This window comes from Crocodylus siamensis, chromosome 13 (assembly GCF_052110815.1).
Source record: "Crocodylus siamensis isolate JL-2025a chromosome 13, ASM5211081v1, whole genome shotgun sequence".
Taxonomy (NCBI): Eukaryota; Metazoa; Chordata; order Crocodylia; family Crocodylidae; genus Crocodylus; species Crocodylus siamensis.
Genome location: NC_143407.1, coordinates 5,197,745 through 5,216,795, shown reverse-complemented (window position 1 = coordinate 5,216,795; position 19,051 = coordinate 5,197,745). Strand labels below are relative to the sequence as shown.

At 48.9% G+C, this 19,051-nt stretch overlaps 1 protein-coding gene across 10 annotated transcripts in view; it reads left to right on the top strand.

The window, feature by feature from the left end:
• The window catches only part of NFASC (neurofascin), a 165,773-nt gene that overhangs the window by 78,769 nt on the left and 67,953 nt on the right, over positions 1-19,051 (top strand). For 6 of the 10 annotated variants that reach the window (XM_090026566.1, XM_090026563.1, XM_090026558.1 and 3 more), the window contains 6 exons: positions 3,054-3,071; positions 5,446-5,551; positions 6,041-6,237; positions 7,036-7,158; positions 8,105-8,275; positions 13,268-13,318. In XM_090026566.1, coding sequence (XP_089882692.1) covers positions 3,054-3,071; positions 5,446-5,551; positions 6,041-6,237; positions 7,036-7,158; positions 8,105-8,275; positions 13,268-13,318 — 666 coding nt within the window. The remainder of the gene's footprint in view (positions 1-3,053; positions 3,072-5,445; positions 5,552-6,040; positions 6,238-7,035; positions 7,159-8,104; positions 8,276-13,267; positions 13,319-19,051) is intronic. The other 4 variants (XM_090026565.1, XM_090026564.1, XM_090026562.1 and 1 more) reach the window with 2 other exon arrangements.

The window sequence follows — 19,051 nt, the reverse complement described above, 5'->3', positions numbered from 1 at the left end:
TGCCTTGGTACTTAGGGGCTGCTCAGAGATAGCTGAATGCAGCTATACAAGGAAAACGCTCTCCAGTTAGACGCCACCACGCTGAGCTTTCATAGCTAGAAGCATCCTCTCTTGGCACGTTGTAAGCACCGTCTCCGACATAATAGTTCTGCTAGTGTTGATGGCTCCTAAGTGACCTGTCCACACAAAATCTACAGCAAAGCCAAGCTAAGAGCCAAGGCTGATCTCCCTTCATGGAGCCAGTCTCATCTTTCCCCATCCCTACCTGGATGGTGAGCATTTTCTTTTCTGCCCTGGTCTGCGCTTGGTTTGAAAGCAGAACAGCAGCAACCGACCCTTCTTGCCGAAGCTGCGATGCAGACGGGGCCTTGACGAGACTGCGTGGCGCTAGAGGAGAAAAACCGAAGGGAAGGCCATTCCTGGGATAGGATGTGCCCGTCTCCCCCAGCTTGTCTCTCGCTATGGAAACTCTAACGAACTCTGCGCCATACTGTGGACATGAAAGCTGTGGTTGCTCACCAGAGTGACCTGCCCTGCCCTGCAGGCTGAAGAAACCCAAAAGCAAGAGCGTCCCAAATCCAGCAGTGCCAACACCCCCACCCCAACCACAGCCAAACTCAAAAGGCATCAAGTGTAGACCCTCCACCGCAAGCATCTTAGAGATGCTGGGGAGTTTGGTTTTTAATCTCCCTTTTAACCCAGCCAGGGATTGCGTCTCCCCAGCCCTCTTGTGGTTGCCCATTGTGCATCGATGAGACTGAACTAATGAATTCATCGCTTGAACTTGAAAGGTTACAGGTTTTACTAAGGCAAGCAGGTGGTGCATAAATAGCCACAGCTGCTCCTGGTCTGTGCTGGGCCCCGATAAATGTGCAAATTACAGGCACTCGGAGCAGATGAGCTCTGTGTACCACAAACCGCGCAATCTTCCCTCCTCCCCGGAGATTAGCTGTTTTTACAGGTGCAGGTTTGTGCATGGTAGCAAAGCTCCATAGGGGTGGGAGGGGGCCTGGATAATAGATTGGGATGCTGACCCCTTAAGCTCCCTCTCGGAGAGCAGAGGAACAGCTGCTTGTGCACAGCCAGTCCAGCTGGAGCTTTGTAGAAAGCATGGAGGTGGAGGCTTGGGAAGAGCGAACACGTTTCGCTCTGCAGGCTTTGTAGCAAAGGGACGGCCGTTTTCTCCTGCGGTTAGGGTGACGGACGGGGAGCGGGGAGATCCGTGCTCTCTCAGTGGCTCTGTTACTAACTCTGGTGTGACCTCGGAAGAGTCATTCCCCTTATGCCTCAGTTTCCCCAGTTTCTAAACACGAGGAAATTACCCTTCCTCTCTTTGTGGCGAGTCTTGTGAACACTGGTGTGAGTGTGCAGATTCAAAGCACTCTAGAAACGGCATGTAGGATTAATTTATGCCTTTGTTAACTGGCTGCTTTAGAATAGAGCTGTAACACAGCACTTAGAGGTGCTTTAGTGTCTTCCAGTTGTTCAGTGATGCACAGCGCATGGTGAATTAATGAACCAACAAGGCTACCAAGAGCTTCTTTTTCATTTTTTACCTTGTCCGTCCTTTCCACCTTACAAAAGTTTTACCTTAAACCAGAAGAGCATCAGGGAGGGTTTTAGCTGTTAGCAACAGGAGAGGGGCAGGGCAGGGTAACCTTACACTTGGCTCTGCTCTCCAGCAGGTCTTAGCAGAGAGCGGGCGCCTTCGACCTTAAGAACGTATTGAAGTAGCTACAGGGAGCACTTAAACCTCTCTCCTGATCTAGCCCTTAAATAAACACCAGCACCTGAGAGCACAGGCCCTGATGAAGGGCTGATGCTGTGTTATAGAGTGCTTGGGCTCAGCTAGGCTCACTGAAAAAGCCAAGTCAAGTCTTACGCAAACCCCACCTTGGTAATCTGATCGCTTGACAGCTGGCACCCTGTGATGTGCCCAAGGCCAGCGGTGCCAGCTGCACCTGACCGTAGCACCAGAAAGTTTCCTCATCTAATGTGATCCATACCTTATGTTGCAGAGGAAGGAGAACCCCCACTAGATTTTTGCCGTACTGACTTGTTGAATGAGGGTGAGGAAGTGCCTTCCCAACCCCAAATCTGGCTATCAGTTAGATGCCCAGGCACACTGGTAGGGTTCACCAAGTAGAGATCTAGGGCCGAGGTGTTCTCTCCGTCGCATCTTGGAGCACGGGTCCCATCTCTCGGGTGTCTCATCTCCAGCTGTGGCCAGTCTCTAGTATCTCAGAAGTTGGTAACAGGAAGGAGAAAGTCCAGCAGAATACATAAGTACACATTGTACATCAGGGAAAGATATTCCTTCCTAACTCTGGCAGGTGACTGACTGGGGATGTGAAGAAGATTTGATGATAGTCATTGGTTGAATTCAAAGCCGCTCTTCTCGCAAATGTGTTGAGAACAAGCCTGTTTTCCCTTTGGGAAGATTTTCAAGTCGAAAAGTTATGATGCAGAAAAGGAAGTATGTCCCAAAGATCTATTTCTGCTTGCACTTCGAGTGAAGAGGTGGGAGGGATGCATCCCCTACGATCCTGCAGCTGGAATAGCTTAACAGCTGAAACACAGGAGGGTATAAAGCAGCTGCAACACCTGAATGCTTTCAGATAAACAGGTCAGAACCGCTTGCACCCACGAGTGTTAAAGGAACTAACCAAGGCATTTTCTGAACCGCTAATATTGATTGTTAACAAATCTTCGAAAGCTGGGGGAGTTTCACAGAGATTCAGTTTTGCCAGTATCTTTCACACGTTACACAAGGAGTTAACTGCTCAGCATGACACTAATCCCATATTGGAAGGAAAAGGCAGCCGGAGGTAGGGAGCGTGATCCAATCCTGGCTGCGGGACAGGGGCTTCTCATGGTAAATGAAGGTCAGTGGGTTCGAGGGCATTTTACAAGGTTCACTTGAAAATCGCGGTGTTTTGATACGTATGGATTTGTAGTCCCTCCTTTAACCATGTAGTAACGCGTGCGTGCCAGGTCACTTGACTAACCGCTTTGCTTCTTTCTTTATTACGCTGACACTTGGGAACCCACAGGAAATATTCAGGAAGAATGTAAGTCCTATTGCTGTCTTGTCTTTTTGATATATTAGTCACTGCTTCCATGTTGAAACAGGGTGTAATGGCTCCAGCCTCCATCGCTGCATGCAGCACTGGGCACTGACTCATGCAAAATGCAGTTCACGCAATTTGTGCATGGCTTGTGGAGGAGAGGCAGGGTATTTACACACCCACACCCACACACACACATTGGTAAAGCAGAGTCCATAATGAAAGAGGTGACCACATCTTTTAGGAGCATGAGCTGATCTTTGTGAGCAGGGAGTGGGGATAACACACCTGCTCCCCCCGACCAAGACCGGTCTTGTTGGCCATCTGCTTTCTTGCATTGGCCACCCGTCCAAGACTTCTGTAAATAGTTGAACAGTTCAAACCCCCCAGTGACCCCAAGGGAATGTACTTTGATCTCAGTTACACCTGTGTGTGTCCATTGAGGTTCAGGGTCGTCCACCAGAGCAGGATCTAGCTCCTTCCTGACTTTAAATTGAGGCCAACAAATGGCTGGAAGCCACTGCCCAGTTTGCACAGGCTGCTCACGGCTCTCATGGACAGGTAGGTTCACCAGGTAGGTCAGGGCTGCAATTTTGGGTCCCAGCTAGACACAGCCGACTACTTCCAAAGCAGCGGTTCTCAAACTGCAAGCCGTGGCCTTTAGGGGAGAGGAGGAGCCATCCGCAGGTTTTCACGGTGCTTGTACCCACCCCTTTCAAATCATCCCACCACCACAACACCATCTCCACCATTTCCTTCCTACTGCTCTTCTGCTTCCACCCCAAATCCCAACCCCTCTAAAGCAGCTTGTTTTTTTTCCCCCTTCGGCAGTGGAAAGCTGATGCCTTGGGGTGGGAAAACTGCCCAAAGATACAAGTCCCAGGCACATGCAGTGTTAATCTAGCTTTGGGAGGAAGGGGGGTGGAAATGCACTCCAAGGGGTATGATGAAGTTGTTGAGATCTCATAGCCTAGCTGTGCTCCTAAGCAGCAAGGCTTGTCCCGTCTCCTGGCACTGTCGGAGGGAGGTCAGAAGCCGGCCAGCATGCAGGTGTTAGCTGGGCAGGGGACGGCAAGGGGGTTACGGGAAGCGTCTGCTGTAGTCTCTCCTGCATCTTGCCTTTAAATTCTTCACTTGCTCTCTGCTCCCTCTGACGCGGGAAAGCAGGTCAGAGGGATTCAGGCTTAACTTAGCCTTAGTCAGCTCTTGTCTCCACATCTGTCACGTGGAGAAAGGAAGCAAACTAAGATATACAGAGATGCCGGCAGAGTAGCTGTGCTCACAAGCATCTCCTCTGAAATGACCTTGCACAGGGAATGGAGCAGAAGAGACGATGGAGGCAGAGAGAGAGGTAACCTCCAGGTATCCCCTGCTTTGAGGGGAAAGGGGGCTTTGCCTGGAGGGGAGGCAGCTCCCAAAATGGCAACCTATCATGCGGGAATCGTGCTGTAGGGAAGTTTGGGAACTGCAGCCATAAGGAGATTGCACTTCTGCTAAAGCTGCTGGCGTGTGCCAACAGAAGGACAGTCTCGCAGCAGGAGCACTAACTCTGCAAAGAACTTATTGCCAAAACTGTAGTTAGCAGAGACCTGCGTCTGTTCTGCTGACCTTGCTAAATAATGCACATGCATGTCAAGATCTGTTTCATTTACTGAATGTGCAATAAATAGGATCTCTTCTCCGACCTGCTTCCAGCTCCTGGGCCTCAGAGGCCACTTCATCCTGGTGTGAATCAGCATCGTTGTTGACTTCAGTAGCAAGTGCGGAGTAACAGCTTGCTCCTGACCTGGGCGTTGGCGTGCTCTTCAGTGTCCCCAAGCCCTATGCTTGCACTCTCTTTGTCTGTATGTGGAAGTTTTCAAGCCCACGCCATGTGTGCATGGGACCAGGATTGCTTTTTGCAAGGGCTTTATGCAGAGCATGAGTGTCTGTGTCCTGTCTTTGAAAGTGCTTCAGATGTCACTGTCCTGTTTGTAGACTTTCCCATGGAGATGTGTTTTTTTAATATTCAGTTCCTGTCTGATAGTCTGCCAGCAGCAGGAAGCAGCACCTTGAAGCTCACTAATCAAGCTAAGAGGCCAAATGGGAAATAGGTGACGCCTCTCAGTCTGATGAGTCCCCTGAACCAAGCCTACAATTTGAGATGTATTATGAACAAGAAATCCAGCCAGGGATCGGTCCTAACTCCCAGCAGGGTCCCTTAGCGGGAAGGCCTTTGTCCGTCGCATAGACTCATAGAAAATGAGGGTTGGAAGGGACTGGAGGAGGTCACATCTAGTCCAACCCTCTGCTCTCAAAGCAGGGCCATCCCCAACTATGTCAGCTATATCAACTTATCACTTGCCTCATTTCACCTTTCTGTCTGTGTGCTTTGCAGTGTCTCAGCCCCCCACAATTATAAAGCAGTCTGTGAAGGACTATATAGTAGACCCAAGGGATAATATCTTCATTGAATGCGAAGCTAAAGGGAACCCCATTCCCACGTAAGTGCCTTTTCAGCTCTTGTTACTTGATGTCCTCCATGTGGAGACGTTTGCTAGCTTCAAGTTTAAAAAAAATGAGTTGGTTCTAAAAATGTTCTTGGTCTGGACACAAGTGAGTCATCTGGGATGCTCCATACCAAATCCTTTACGGTGCAAGTACATGGTTAGTGTGTTCCCCTTCGATGGAGCTGTGCCGATTTATGCCGGTAAAGGGTATGAACCCCTTACGTTGCATGATACAGCACTTTGCTTAGGAGTTTAAACATTGCCCTGTAAATACATAGTTTTAACATGGAAGAGATGGAGTCAAAGCCTAGTCTCGTGAAGGTGGATGAGAGCTTTGCCCTGGTAGATGGCAACCCAGCTTCATGCCCGCGTTTGTGAGACAGAACAGGGAATGGGTTGCAAGTTACACTGCAACTTTGCTGCTACTGGGAAGGATCTTCGTGGCCTGTGGTTATAAAACCTGTGCGTGTCCAACATCTGCAGCTTTTCGTGGACCCGGAATGGGAAGTTCTTCAATGTGGCGAAGGACCCAAAAGTATCAATGCAATACCGGTCAGGGACGCTGGTGATCGACATCCACAGCAGGGGGAGGCCGGAGGACTATGAGGGGGAATACCAGTGCTTTGCCCGCAACGACTACGGGACAGCGCTCTCCAACAAAATCCACCTGCAGGTTTCGAGTGAGTAACTCAGGTTTGTCAGTCCTGTCTCCAGGAGAGTGCGGGCAGACCAGAGCCTTGGGTAGCCTGGGATTAGGAAAGCAGGCAGTGCAGGAGGCATGTACTTTGTATGGGAAAGAAATACTTCACCTGCCAAACGCCCCACCCCGCTCGTTGTATTACTCAGCTTTGCAAACGGACTCGAGATGTCAGGTCGTCATAAAATGCTCACTGGCTGTTCAGCCTTTCCTTCTGTCCTTACCACTGCCCCAACACCCTCCAGGAGACCAACCACAGTACCTGTCTCCTGTTTAACAGAGTAATTCATGCTGTGCCCATCACCATGGCATCTGGGCACTCACACCCAAGCCTCCCTTGGTAGCTGATCACAGCAGGCGGTCACAGTACCAGCTGTTGGATACGACAGGGCCGGGCGTAGTTGTGAGCCAGAAGAACTGGGGTCTCTTCCCCTCTGCCTCACTGGCATGCCCCAGGGACCTCGGATAAAGTCCCATGCCTAGCTTTCCCATCTACGAAATAGAGGGAGTGACTCCTGCCTGCCCTACAGGAGCCTGCTGCTGTGAGGTTTGCTTTCTCAACAAAGCTTATAAAACACACAGAGAGGGAGATGGTGGCCTCACAGAGCAGGGCGGTATATGCCATCCAAGCCTTGCAGGAAATGTGTGCATATAAAAATAAAATTGCATCCAGGTCGTTCCACTGAAACCAGGCCAAGCCCTGTGGGGGGGGATGGGGTGTCACAGACTGATGTCTCCCAGCCTGCTTCGCAGAGTCTTTCATGCTCTTGTTTTATTGCAGAGTCTCCCTTGTGGCCAAAGGAAAAAGTGGACGTGATCGAGGTGGATGAAGGAGCTCCCCTTAGTCTGCAATGCAACCCACCCCCTGGGCTGCCTCCTCCCGTCATCTTCTGGATGAGCAGCTGTAAGTCGGGACGGCAGTCAGACACCTAGAGCCCCCTTTGAACATCCGTTTCACTGAAGGGAGACGCTTTTTGGGTCATGTGCATTTTAAAGGAGAAGACCAACAAGTTCCTTGTTATTACAGCAGAAAAGACGGGGCGGGTTATGATTTGTGGCAAAAATCATCCATGCTCAACCTGCCCCCTATTCTGTGACGCTCAAGATGGTTGGAAAGCTCCTCTCATCTCCGAGAGCATCCCGCGATCTGTTGTGTTCCCAGGGAGGGAGGTGGGAGTCGTGGGAGGAGTTTGGCCATTTTGGGGGTTCAGAGCTTTAGGTCCGAGTGAAGACCGCGTGGGAGGGGATCATCAGGGATCAGTCCAGGTGCCGTAGGGCTGATTAAAGCTGGGGGGCGGGGAGCATGGGTGCAGAGTGGGCTGTTGGTAGCTGCGAAGGGGTCTGAGAGCATCCCAGGACCGTGAGCTGCTGCTATAAGCAGCTGCAGGTCTTGCTGGCCATAACTGAACTTAGGAAGAAAGCTTTGGGCAAGTCTCCTTCTCGAACACTGAGAAATGCCTACGTTAGCTGCAGGCCTGGCCCTGAAATCCCTACTGTCCTGCGGCACGAATTCCACTGGGATGTAATGAGGGCGTGTTAACCGAGTTGGCCCAGGAGGGCCTTATGCGTCTGTGGGAGGGAAGGGGTGGGATGGGAGTCTGGCATCCTCTTTAGAGTTGCCTGCGTTTTCTTTATGGAGTGTTTCGTGCTTGGCAGCAAAGACCAGAGCTGGTTGGCACTCAGCAGCTCCTCTTGGACTCCAGGGACGGCGCCTGGTGCCAGCTTCGGCTGTGGGGGTGTTGCGTCCTCCAAGCGCCAGCCGGCAGACGCGCAGGGGTTTCCAGGCTGATGTGCTGGGGACCCCGCAGGCCTGTGGCTTCTGTTTCTGAATGCCCTCCTCTCTCTTGCAGCCATGGAGCCCATCCACCAAGACAAGCGCGTCTCCCAGGGCCAGAACGGCGACCTGTACTTCTCCAACGTTATGTTGCAGGATGCGCAGACCGACTACAGCTGTAACGCACGCTTCCACTTCACCCATACCATCCAGCAGAAAAACCCCTACTCCCTCAAGGTCAAAACCAGTAAGTGTCACCTTACCTTGCCTCTCAGCCTGGGCCTTCTTTTTACACTGCCTGCCAGGGCTCCCCTGTGGATGTCACTGTGCCAGCAACATGGAGAGATGGAAACCCCCGCAGCTCCGAGACCTCTCTGAGCGGGGGAATTCTGCCCGTGACGTGCAGAGTGACACGTGGATTTGTATTTGGAAGTGAAGTTAGAGGTTGGACCAGTAACCCACAGGCAAAGGGATCTGTTATTCCCCGGGTACCTCAAGCCTTCAGCCACTGACCAGGTGACACTGGCCTAGAATTAATGCTGCACCCGTATTTCTCTAAGGGACCCCAAAAGAGCGCTTCATAGAGATGGGAAGTGTCAGCCCTCTGTAGAGGAGCTTGTAGATACAAAACTGCTTGCCAGGCAGATCCCTCTGGTTGTGTGTGCGACAGATAGCCTAGGTTTGCTCCAAGGTCTGGGGCCATGGGGAAGCTGCTTCTCTGCTGGGGACCTTGGGTATTTGTTGCTTTGTTTTGTTTTCCCGGTTTATATTTTAGCTGCAGCAAATTCTGAGTCTGAGCTACTTCAGGAAAATATGCCCTGGTGCAGTAATGGCCCAGGGGGGCTGGGACTCCAAGGTGGTGGGTCCTTCCTCTTGGAAGTCACCCAGCCTGGCCCTGACAGCAGGTTTCCCCCAGGCCCAAAGCAGACCTGTTTCACTAATGCAAACCCTTGAATTTCAGTGGCATTTCACTGCTTTAAATTGAGCCCATTGTTCCTATTTAGCAAGCTGGGAGGCAATTATCTTTGTGAACATGGAGGCAACTGGCACGTGTGGTCTCCTTAATTAACCCACGAGCCATACGGAACAGATCTAAACTATTTACAAGCAATGAGCTGCGCTTAAGCGCCAAGGCTCCCGGCTTTAATAATGGGAAGGCTTACCTGATGGAGTCGTCACGATGGCACTGGAAGCACAGACCAGCTCACAAGTGACCTCAGTTTCAACCCAGAGAAGGGCATCCTCTCCAGAGGGGCAAAAGGAGCACATTTAGCATTCACTCTAGCTGCAGTAATGAGAAATCTCCTGGGAAGAGATTTGAGGCTGGAGTTGGGCAAGCTACAAACCAGATTATGACTTTAATCTCATTCAGAGTCCTTTACCGACTGCAAAATCCCTCCCCTGCTCCTGTGACCCTAGGCAAGCCAGCACTCCTTGATTTCATCCAAATATTCATATTCATTGCCTCTCTGCTAGCTCAGCCGCGGGAAGGCATGGTGCAGCTGCTAGAGCTGGGTACTAGCAGTCTCTGCTCTGGTCCAGGACACTGTCCTGTGAAAGGAGGAAGGTCTCCAAAGCTGCTGCGTTTTGCCTGGGGTCTGTGGGAAGGAAGCTTACCAAGAAGACCTTGTCCTAACTACCAGTGGGCATGGGACTCTCGGGAGGGTACTCAGGTCACATTCAGGACAGAGACTGTCTTACTCCAGCGCCCAGCACAATTCCAGTTGAGGCCTCTCGGTGCTGTCTTAACCAAATCCTGATCATTTGTAATAAAGGCATAGATGGTCAAGATTAGGGGAAATTGCGGGGCATGGGAAATCCCCAGTGGAAACTCCACAAGACCCCGCTGCCTGGCTGCTGGCGAGCGAGCAGTGCAGCAAGCGACCATCTGACCAAACCCTTGCTCTGTTCTGCCACCTGTTTGCTGAAACGGAAATTTCCGCCGTGGACTGGTCACCTCCGAAATGTGCGTGTGGATTCTGTCCGTCCACGGACAGGAGCCCGTCCTAGGAGGTACCTTCAAGGTTGCCACCCTCAAGGACATTTGCTGCCATGTGGCAGCAGTCAACGGGCAAGCAAAATCCCCTCTGAAGCCCTTTCATCCCCCTGTGACCAAAAGGCTGCTATAACTTCAGATGTTCTCTCTCTCTCTCATTTTTCTTTTTAAAAATAATCAGTCACCTTCTTTAAAAACGATACCTGAGGCGAGCACCACGGTGCATCAATTCAAGAGCAAGGAGATTAGCTACACTCCCTGTATGGATTTGCACTGTGGATTCCCTCAGTCTTAAGACCAAAGGCTTCAAACAGTGATTGGAGGGACACAGATTACAAGAGAAAGTAGGCACAGCATTTGCAAACTCTTGCAAAGACCAAAGATTTCCAGATCTAGCTTGGAGAAAGGAAATAGCACTGTAAACAGCTTTACTAGGTTATAAAAGTCACGGATGGGAAACTTTTGGCTGTACACCATCAGGGCTGGGAGCAGGGTCATATGCTCAACAGTCCAGCGCCTTTGCTGTGTATTTCTGCTCTCATTAGCAGATGCCTTAAATTGAAGGATGGCTAATGTTACACCTGCCGGCATAGCTTCACATTGGGCCTTTTTCTCCGTTCCCTGTCAACAGACGCTGCATTGTTACTCCCTGCTGTCCACTTGCTTTCTCGATTTAGCTTCTCTGTTCCAGGCAGACTTTCCTCCCTTTATTTCCCTCTTCCTTTTCTCGGCAGCTTGGCAGTCTTTCCTGCAGCCAGCAAGGTAGGGTCTATTTGAATGCTTCCACGCTCTCTTCCCAGAACAGCCAGCAGATAAGGGAGTTTGGAATAATACGGAGCGGGGCTTGGTACACATGATTTGAAGGCCTTTCTGCCACGGTGCGCTAGGCAAGCAGCCATCCAATTAATTGCAAGGGGGGCTGTGTTAAAGAAACATTTACTATAGCCAGAGAGGAGGAGCGATGTTGCTTTCGGAGCGGTACCGTGCTGAGACTCTTGAAACTGGTGCTGGCTGTTTGGAGTCGTTTCAAAGCGGGTGCGCAACACAACCCAGTGAGAACAGCGGGGCCTGAATCTGGCCTTGCAGCACTGTAAATTAGGAGTAACTCCGCAAAGTCACACTGGCACAAAACAGGGTAGGAGAAACGCTAGACAGTGTGCTTTCTTCTAGACCCGTGCAAATCACAAGGCCAGTGACTGATGCAACCTAGATGAATCCTTCGCTGCTGGACGGGAATCCCCGCAGATCATTAACCTGACCAGTACTTGTTCATATGCAAAGCTGGGCAAGTGATGGAAACGTTTTTCTGCAGGTGAAGGGCTGAGCCCGGTTGGTATTAGGGCGCTATGTCTTATTTTATACCACGTAAGCAAGGATCCCGGTTGTCTCAGATTTTAAAAAAATCCCCAATTTTTGGTTAGAAAAAAAAAGTAAACCCAACCCATATTTTTCCATCATTAAAATGAAACACCACTATATATAGATCTCTGTATTAGTGATGTTTCATTTAAATCATGGGAAAACATGGATTTGGGGTTACCTTTTTTAACTAAAAATTGGGGATTTTTTTTAAATTGGAGAAAACCAAGGATCCCTGTGCATAAGGAACAAGCCTGATGTAATAATCAATTGATAGGAATAAACTACTGATGAATTGTACTCACCCAGCTAAGAAGTGGCTACAAACATTAACCTGTGCACTGTAGCTATTCTTCATCTAGATGCCTCTGGAGCAGCCACGCTCTTGGGTCCTTTAAAAGGCTCATTAAGGCTGATGTCTTTCGGCTTCCAATTATACCAGCCTCTCTCTCAGGTCTTCCTTTGGAAATGTCTGCTTTATTATAGCATGCAAATTTTACCCCGGGAGCCCCTCTGAAGGCCCTTCTGTAGAGTTTGGACTGAAGCTTGAATTTTCTGGCTGTTTATAATGATCAATTCTCCGTCCGTAGCACGTTGAATTGGGATGACTATATTTGTATTTTCTCAGAGTGTTCAGCACTCTCTGCTCTGTAAAATGGTTAGTCCAGCTACTGACAAATTATGACAATTCAATCTTCATTATTCATATTCCCTATATAAGGAAAGAAAATCTCCCTTGCAGAGTGTCAGCATTCAGCAGAAAGATACACACCAAGGCAGGGCTTTGTTTTACTACAAATCTAACTCAGCTTGATTCACAAAGATCTTGGGCCTCCGTTAGTTCCTTGTAGCCCTGCTAGACAGGATAACCTGTGCTGTTGATGTGTTTAAGCTTCAGGTCAGTGACCCGTCTTGTAACCAATGTACCGAGGTTTTGTAATGCTCTAAAAGCTCCTGTTCGATGGCTTATGTTGTGATGTTTCATGCCGAAATCTGATTATTCTGGAATCTCAAATCAGCATTTAATAAAATGCACGCCTGAAAATCAGGAGGCTGGATGCTGGGGTACTGTACATCAGCCTAGCTCCAGTGAGCCCGCCCAGGTTGGAGCTGCCGGGGATCTGCCCTGTCAATCGGTCCAACACCCGGCAGCGCAGTAATGCCAGTTAGCATTCTCCATCACGTTTGGGTGCTGAATTGCAATGATCGCCAGGAAGTGAGGGATGCAATGCAGCTGAATAGCTGATGTTTTGTACAAGACACAATCCACATTAATATCCTTTTAATAACAAAGGGATTTGGGAGCTGGTTATTTTTAAATCCTAATTTTGGTTCATCCTTATTGTGCCTTTCTGCATGGTTATCCTGTCACATAGCTGTGTCTAAACTGCTTTATGCTGGCACAAGATAACAGGAATACATTTCCCATATTGTCAAGAAATTAAGACCAACTAAGCTACTTTTCTCAAAACTGAACTGGATTTTTCCAAGATACAGAAGCCGTCCTTGTACCAAAAAAGAATTAAAGACTTCAATTCCAGTTTGGTTTTTTTCCTCGGGTGAAATTTTAGTTGATATTTTATTTTTATCCTTTGATTTAATTATACGTCTTATAGGAGCAAAGCCATCATTCTCCCCCCCCCCCTTCCTTTTAATTACTGTCTTACGTTACCGTTTCTCTGTCCTGGGCTCCTGCTCTTTTTTCAGAGTATTCATGTATTTCTGTTGCCAATCTGTGTTATTTTGATGTTCTTGGGAAATGATTTCACGACCTTTGTTCTTGTTTCGTTCCTCCCCTTATTTGCGTTCTTCCATTTTTGCCCTCCGCTGCTCCGCGCATGCTTTGTCGCATTTGGTGCGCTCACGTTCTTTTGTTTATTACAGAGAATCCCCATAATGAAACGTCTTTTCGAAATCACACTGACATGTACAGTGGTGAGTCGACACTGACTTCTGGAGAACTTCATGTTCTAACCCCTGTTTACCTAACCCAACTTACTCTTGTGTTAACACACACACACTCACACTCACCCACACGTTAGCAGGTCAGTGAGACTGAAGAGGCAGTTGAGCTGACATGTTAGCCATTGACTGTCATGTGTGTACACTGCATGTGCGTGTGTCTGTGTTCCTGTTTCTCAGTCGCTACTTATACCATGAGTTGCACAAAACCTCCATGCAGCAGCATGCAAAAAGAACTAAAAGCATCCTGAAATACCGTATAGGAAGCAGGTGATTTGCAAGTTCAAGACAACCTGTTACCTGCGTGGGCAGTGCTGAGCTATAGGAGCATTTAGATGAATGGTTTCTCCGGCCAAAAAATGTGGTTTGGCCAAATGGAGCAGGTCCCCTGTGGGCTGGATGTAAGGCAGCCCCCTTCGAGGAGTGAAAGACTGAAGAACAACACCTGAGATCTCTCATTTCTCTCCATTCGCCATTCAGAAAGACAAGCGATTACATTTGCAACCAAAGATAAGCATTGACTGGAGGAGGGCAGAGAAAGAGGGGTTTTGTTTCCTGACACACTTAGCGGTGCATTTCTTTGTAGTGCGGTTGCACGTGCATTGAATGTTTTCTGCAGATTCTTTCTTTCCCCTTTCTGTGAGCAGAACAACTTTCTCTGGAGAATACAGTTGTTGGGGAAAGCCAGCACTATCCTCATAAATTATGCTTTAGATACACAGTCGTGTACTTCCCCGGGGCACGATGATCCCCCGTATAGATTGAAAGTGTCATGGAAGTGATACGATAATGTAACCACCAGCTGGGGGGCGGGGGGTGGGGGAGGATTTATTTCATTCAGCGGGGAAGTGGAGAGGGATGTTTGCATGAGGTGTTGGAAACTCCATCATAACAGAAGGCAGGCAAGCCTGGGCAGAGGAACGCTGCGGCTCGGGACGGGGAAGGTGCAGCACAAAGGCAACGGATTCGATCCCCTGATGCCGGTGCAGTCTGCATCCTTCCCTTTCATTAGACAAGTCACGGATGAAGAAGAACGCCAGGGCAACGAGAGATCCCTTTGTCCTGAAACCTGAGGAGCGTTTCTCCTTCTCCTTAGCCTTGTTCCTGGATAAGTCCCATTGATGCCCTCGCGCTTGGGAGCGCAGAGGAGGAATCTGGCCTAATGCATGGTTTTACGTGCAAATATTCTTGGTGCTTTTGGCCTGAGCCTTTGTCCAAACCCCCTTGCCTCAGGTACTTGCTGCTTCTGGGCTCTTTACAGTGGAAGGAGGTTGTCCTGCAGGCCTTGGGGAGGACCTGCTCCACACTGCTTGAAACTTTGCAGGATTTTCTTTGCAGTCTGCCAGGCGGCTGAAGTCAGGAACAAGCCCCTGGAGAGACCCATTGAGACGTGGTCATTTCTGCCATGGCTCTTGCCAAATCAGATGAGACCACCCTGGAGAGGACGGTCTTTGGAAGACCGTCCTCTCCAGGTTTGCAGAGAACATAAGAAAGGAAAGGGAAACCCCTCCCGGTCATGGGGACTGTCTGGAACACAAACTTTTTCTCGAGGACTGTTGAGGGGGATTTGGTACATGAGAAACCTAGGCATGTGCCAGGAGCAGACCAGGTCCTTCCCCCTCCTCCCAGCAAGTCGCAGAGTCAGATGTGCTGTGCGTAACTGAAGTCAGGGATGCCCTTGAAATCAGAGAGCAGTGTTGGTGCCTGGCACAGATCGCTCTGAAACAGGATCACAAGTGACACGAGCTTCAGCAGAAGTTGCACGGTCTGATTCAGCGGTGGAGGTAGAAGGCGAGGACTCCTGCCTGCTTGTAAGCAGGTGTAAATCTATAAGGTAACAGGGAGAGAGCTCTGTGGGGACCAGTCCTTGCATCTTGCTCATCCTCAGTGGCCAATGAAGCCAAGCAAATGCTGCCTAAACAGACGTCCGCATTTCTAAGCAGGTCCCTTTACGATGCTTTTGCCTCCTAGAGCAGCCCAGTGAAAGGGGAAGGCAACAAGATCACAAATAGGGAGCACGGGAAAGTAAATTCTGAATTCTTCGCTGGGGGTATGCGTTTGCACAGGAGAGCCAAATGGAAAAGACTTGCAAGTCCTCAGCTCTGGTGTCAGCGTGGCGGAGCTGACACCCGTCACTCGAAGTCCATCTGGCTTTTCCCCTTCCTCTCCCCTCGTGTTAATTCTTACGGTCAGAATAAGGCTTCTCTCTCCCAGGCTGCTGGGTAGACCGGTGTCCACCATGAAAAGGTCTACATGGGTGATCAATCCTTCAGGCCGTGGGAGCGATTTCTACAGGGAAGTTAGACCCTTGCTCCCAGGTGCCCATTTTCAGCATGTATGTGCCAATTTGTGCACCAAGTTCTGGTGTCTCCGGGTGCCAAGCCCAAATATCCTCACTCAAGCAAGAGGTCTCCTCTTTAATCTGCGAGATTTCTTGAACAAATAAGGGCTATGTGTGCCAGCCCAGTCAGTAATGGGCTGTTGAGCCAGACTGCGCACCTCACCGTGACGGCATCCAGCCATAGAGGTCCTGGATGAACCGTAGCTGGATTTAAACTAATAACCATTGAGGTAAACAAGGAAAGTGCACGTTCCCTGGCGCTGCAGCTGTGCAGGCATGTCCACGGCTTGGTGCATGTGGTCACACATTCATCCCAACCCAGGCTAGAAGCTTTGTGTTCAGTGGAAATTTGGAATTTGAAGAAGACAGCAGAAATGGAAGGAAAGCCCTAACCCAGCCCCTGTGCCTTCCCTCCGTCCAGATCGAATTGCCTCTGCTTTTTGGAATAACTTGTCCACAGAAGCCTAACGTGTAGCGGAGCATCGTTTCTTCTCGATGCCCTTGTAAATCGCATTAACGGGTTTTGCACGGGGGTGGAGGAAGGCAGATGCCCCATCGTGTTCTGAATGCCTGGAAAGCCGAAATCCTGTCACGTGTCTGCAGTCGGGGCTCAGCTCCCTCGGCAGCTTCCTTCTGTGGGTACAGCGAAGAGAAAACATGCGGGAACAGGGATCATGTAGCAAGTGGCCGTGTGTGCATACGCACTTTTATAAAAGTAGCTGGAGGCTTTTTTTCCCCGCCACCAGTGATCTCCACCGGACATAAGCAAGCTGGAGGCAGGATCTGCCGGGAGAGTAGCGTATGAAGGAGCCAGATGTCTTATGCATCTGGATTGCGTAATGACCCATTGCAACACGGAGCAGGACCTGCCGCCGAGAGATGCAGCTAGGCAGTGGAAGGGACATTTTCATTCTGTTATTGGTTAAGATTTTGCCTTAAATTCCAATAAGAGAAGCCTCCATCTTACATAACTTGTGATACTGGGGGTATCCAAAAGGACACGGAGAAACCACGCAGCGTAAGACTCCCACCACGCTTTTCTGCACTTTGTCTCCCCCCCTCCATCTTTGAAACCACTTCTATATGCGGTCCAGCTAATGGGAGAGGGGAAGCCTGTTGCAACAGTGATATTTAGGTCATATCTGCTTTGGCTATAAAATGGCTACGGAGAGATCATCTGGAAGCAGGCTCAAACTCCCAAACCTCATTTTAACCTCGTGATGAGAATGCTTCAGTCAGAACTCCCTCCCTTTTATTATGATTCTGGTTACGTCTAAAAAGGTAGAGGGTCTATATTGTATTTTCCACTTCTAGTTCAGACACGGCTAAATTTATAGCAGAGGCATCTTCTGAATCTTTGGCTCGTTGTGGTGAAACAAATAGGATCAAACAATCACGGGGAATTTTCTTCCATATTTGGGACAAAACTGCCGTAAGGGTTTAGTGTCCTGTAATCCAACCAGCACTTGTGACCTTCTCAGTTAAGCTCAGGTAACAGGGGCATTTAAAATCTGTTTGTTTCCTTATGTAGGAAAAAGTAATAAAAGAATGAAATAATAAAATGCTCAGCCTGGTTTGTGACGCACTCTCAACTCTGTGAACTCTGAATTACTGTGAACACCCACTTGCCAGCTTCAGCAATTTCTTATCTGTAAGTGAGGAATTTGACTGGAAATGGTCAAATTCTTCGCAAGCCCAAGAAAAATTTTTTTTTGACGGTGGCTGGCTTTCCAGCAGGTCAGTAGATGCCTTTTCTGAATATGTGTATGACTCCTATTGTACAGTAGTTTCTTACCAGAGATGCTGTGCAAGATGATTCGCAATTTAAAAATCTCTGAAGTTCAGATAGGAAAAAACAAATGCCTTTTAATGGCACTGCCCCATGTAGGGGTGTGCACACTGGAGATAAATGGAGCTTTTAAACTACCCTGACCACACCTGAATGCAGTTCATTTTCATAGACGAGTAAGAGTAGCAGGAGCAGAGCTGGCCAGTGAGCAGAACCCATTTATGAGCAGGAATGAAAATCCACTTCCAATGTATTTTTTCTCCTTTGTTTCAAAGGCAGGAGTGAGGTTTTTCTAGTTATCTGACAGATTCCTCCTCCCCACTCCCACCACCCACCCCCAGCTCTCTCACATCCAGAACTGGAATTTTGTCCATCTTGAAAGACGTCTGCCTGCACGCTATTGTAAATGGGAAATAATTATCAGTAGCTGCCTGCACAAAATAGATCCTTATTCTGAACTATGCAAGGTATTTGTAGGGATCTTTTAAAAGAACTGGGCCAGGATACTAATTTCTCCTCCTTATTTTTTAATTTTCATCATTAATATCTGGCTGGTAAAACTGGCTTGCACTGCTGCTTGGTTGCTACTGGTGTCTCCCTGGATTTCGAGCAGGTTCATTGTAGAAGTGAGATTTAGCAGCCTGCTCAGACATATACTGTACGGTGGTGACTGGTTTAAAAAAAAAAAAAAAAAAAGAGCCACTGTTTGCTTAATCTGCAGTGTCTGACCAGCTGTATTTCCCTGATCTCTGTCATAAATAAGAAATAACTGCAAAAATAGTGTTGCTTGGTGCAGTAGCTGGAAGCAAATACTGGTATTTTTCATGCCAACCACTGCGTTTGCAGTTTAGCCTACATACAATAGCATTGGGTTGGTACTGCTGAGCTGTTTTATATAGGAAGGAGAGCTTATCAGGAGGTAGGGGAGCACAACACCATGCATCAAGCACAACACTGTGCATCAGCTGCATTGGTGAAGGTACTGTTTTGAAGGTAAGGTCACGACTTGTACATGGTGGTAATCCATTAACCAAGTAATGGACTAACATTCTCACCAGCATTTGTTGGTCATTAATCATTCATCTGTTGAAAGTCCATGTGATGTGTGTGCAGCTGCCGGGTAGACTCAGAGCCACTTGGGAAGCTATGGTTTGAGCTGTCAGTATTTTCCTGTTGAGGGGCTTGGTCACACAAACTTTCCTGTTGAGTAAATGAAATGGATGCCATAAATGAACTTCCCCTTCTCACTCCTGCCCTTTCCCTACCAAAACCAGGCTATTAGCTGACCAAGAAGGATGTTTTTCATCCTTTCTGGTGGGCTAATAGGATCCGAAGATGCAGAGGGGAATGCAGAATCCGCTCTCAGACACGCAGACTTGCTGGGTTTAGCTGGTTGAGCAGAATTCGTGATTGGTGCCGATCCTTTTGGGTCAGCGGGAAAAACTAGTTCCACCTGCCTATCCAGCATGGCAGGACCAGTTTGGTTGTCCCTTCCTAACTATCACCTCTACCCTTGACTTCCTCCAGCTGTTGATGATCCACCACCCACTTGTCCATTTTGTTCCACTTCCTAACA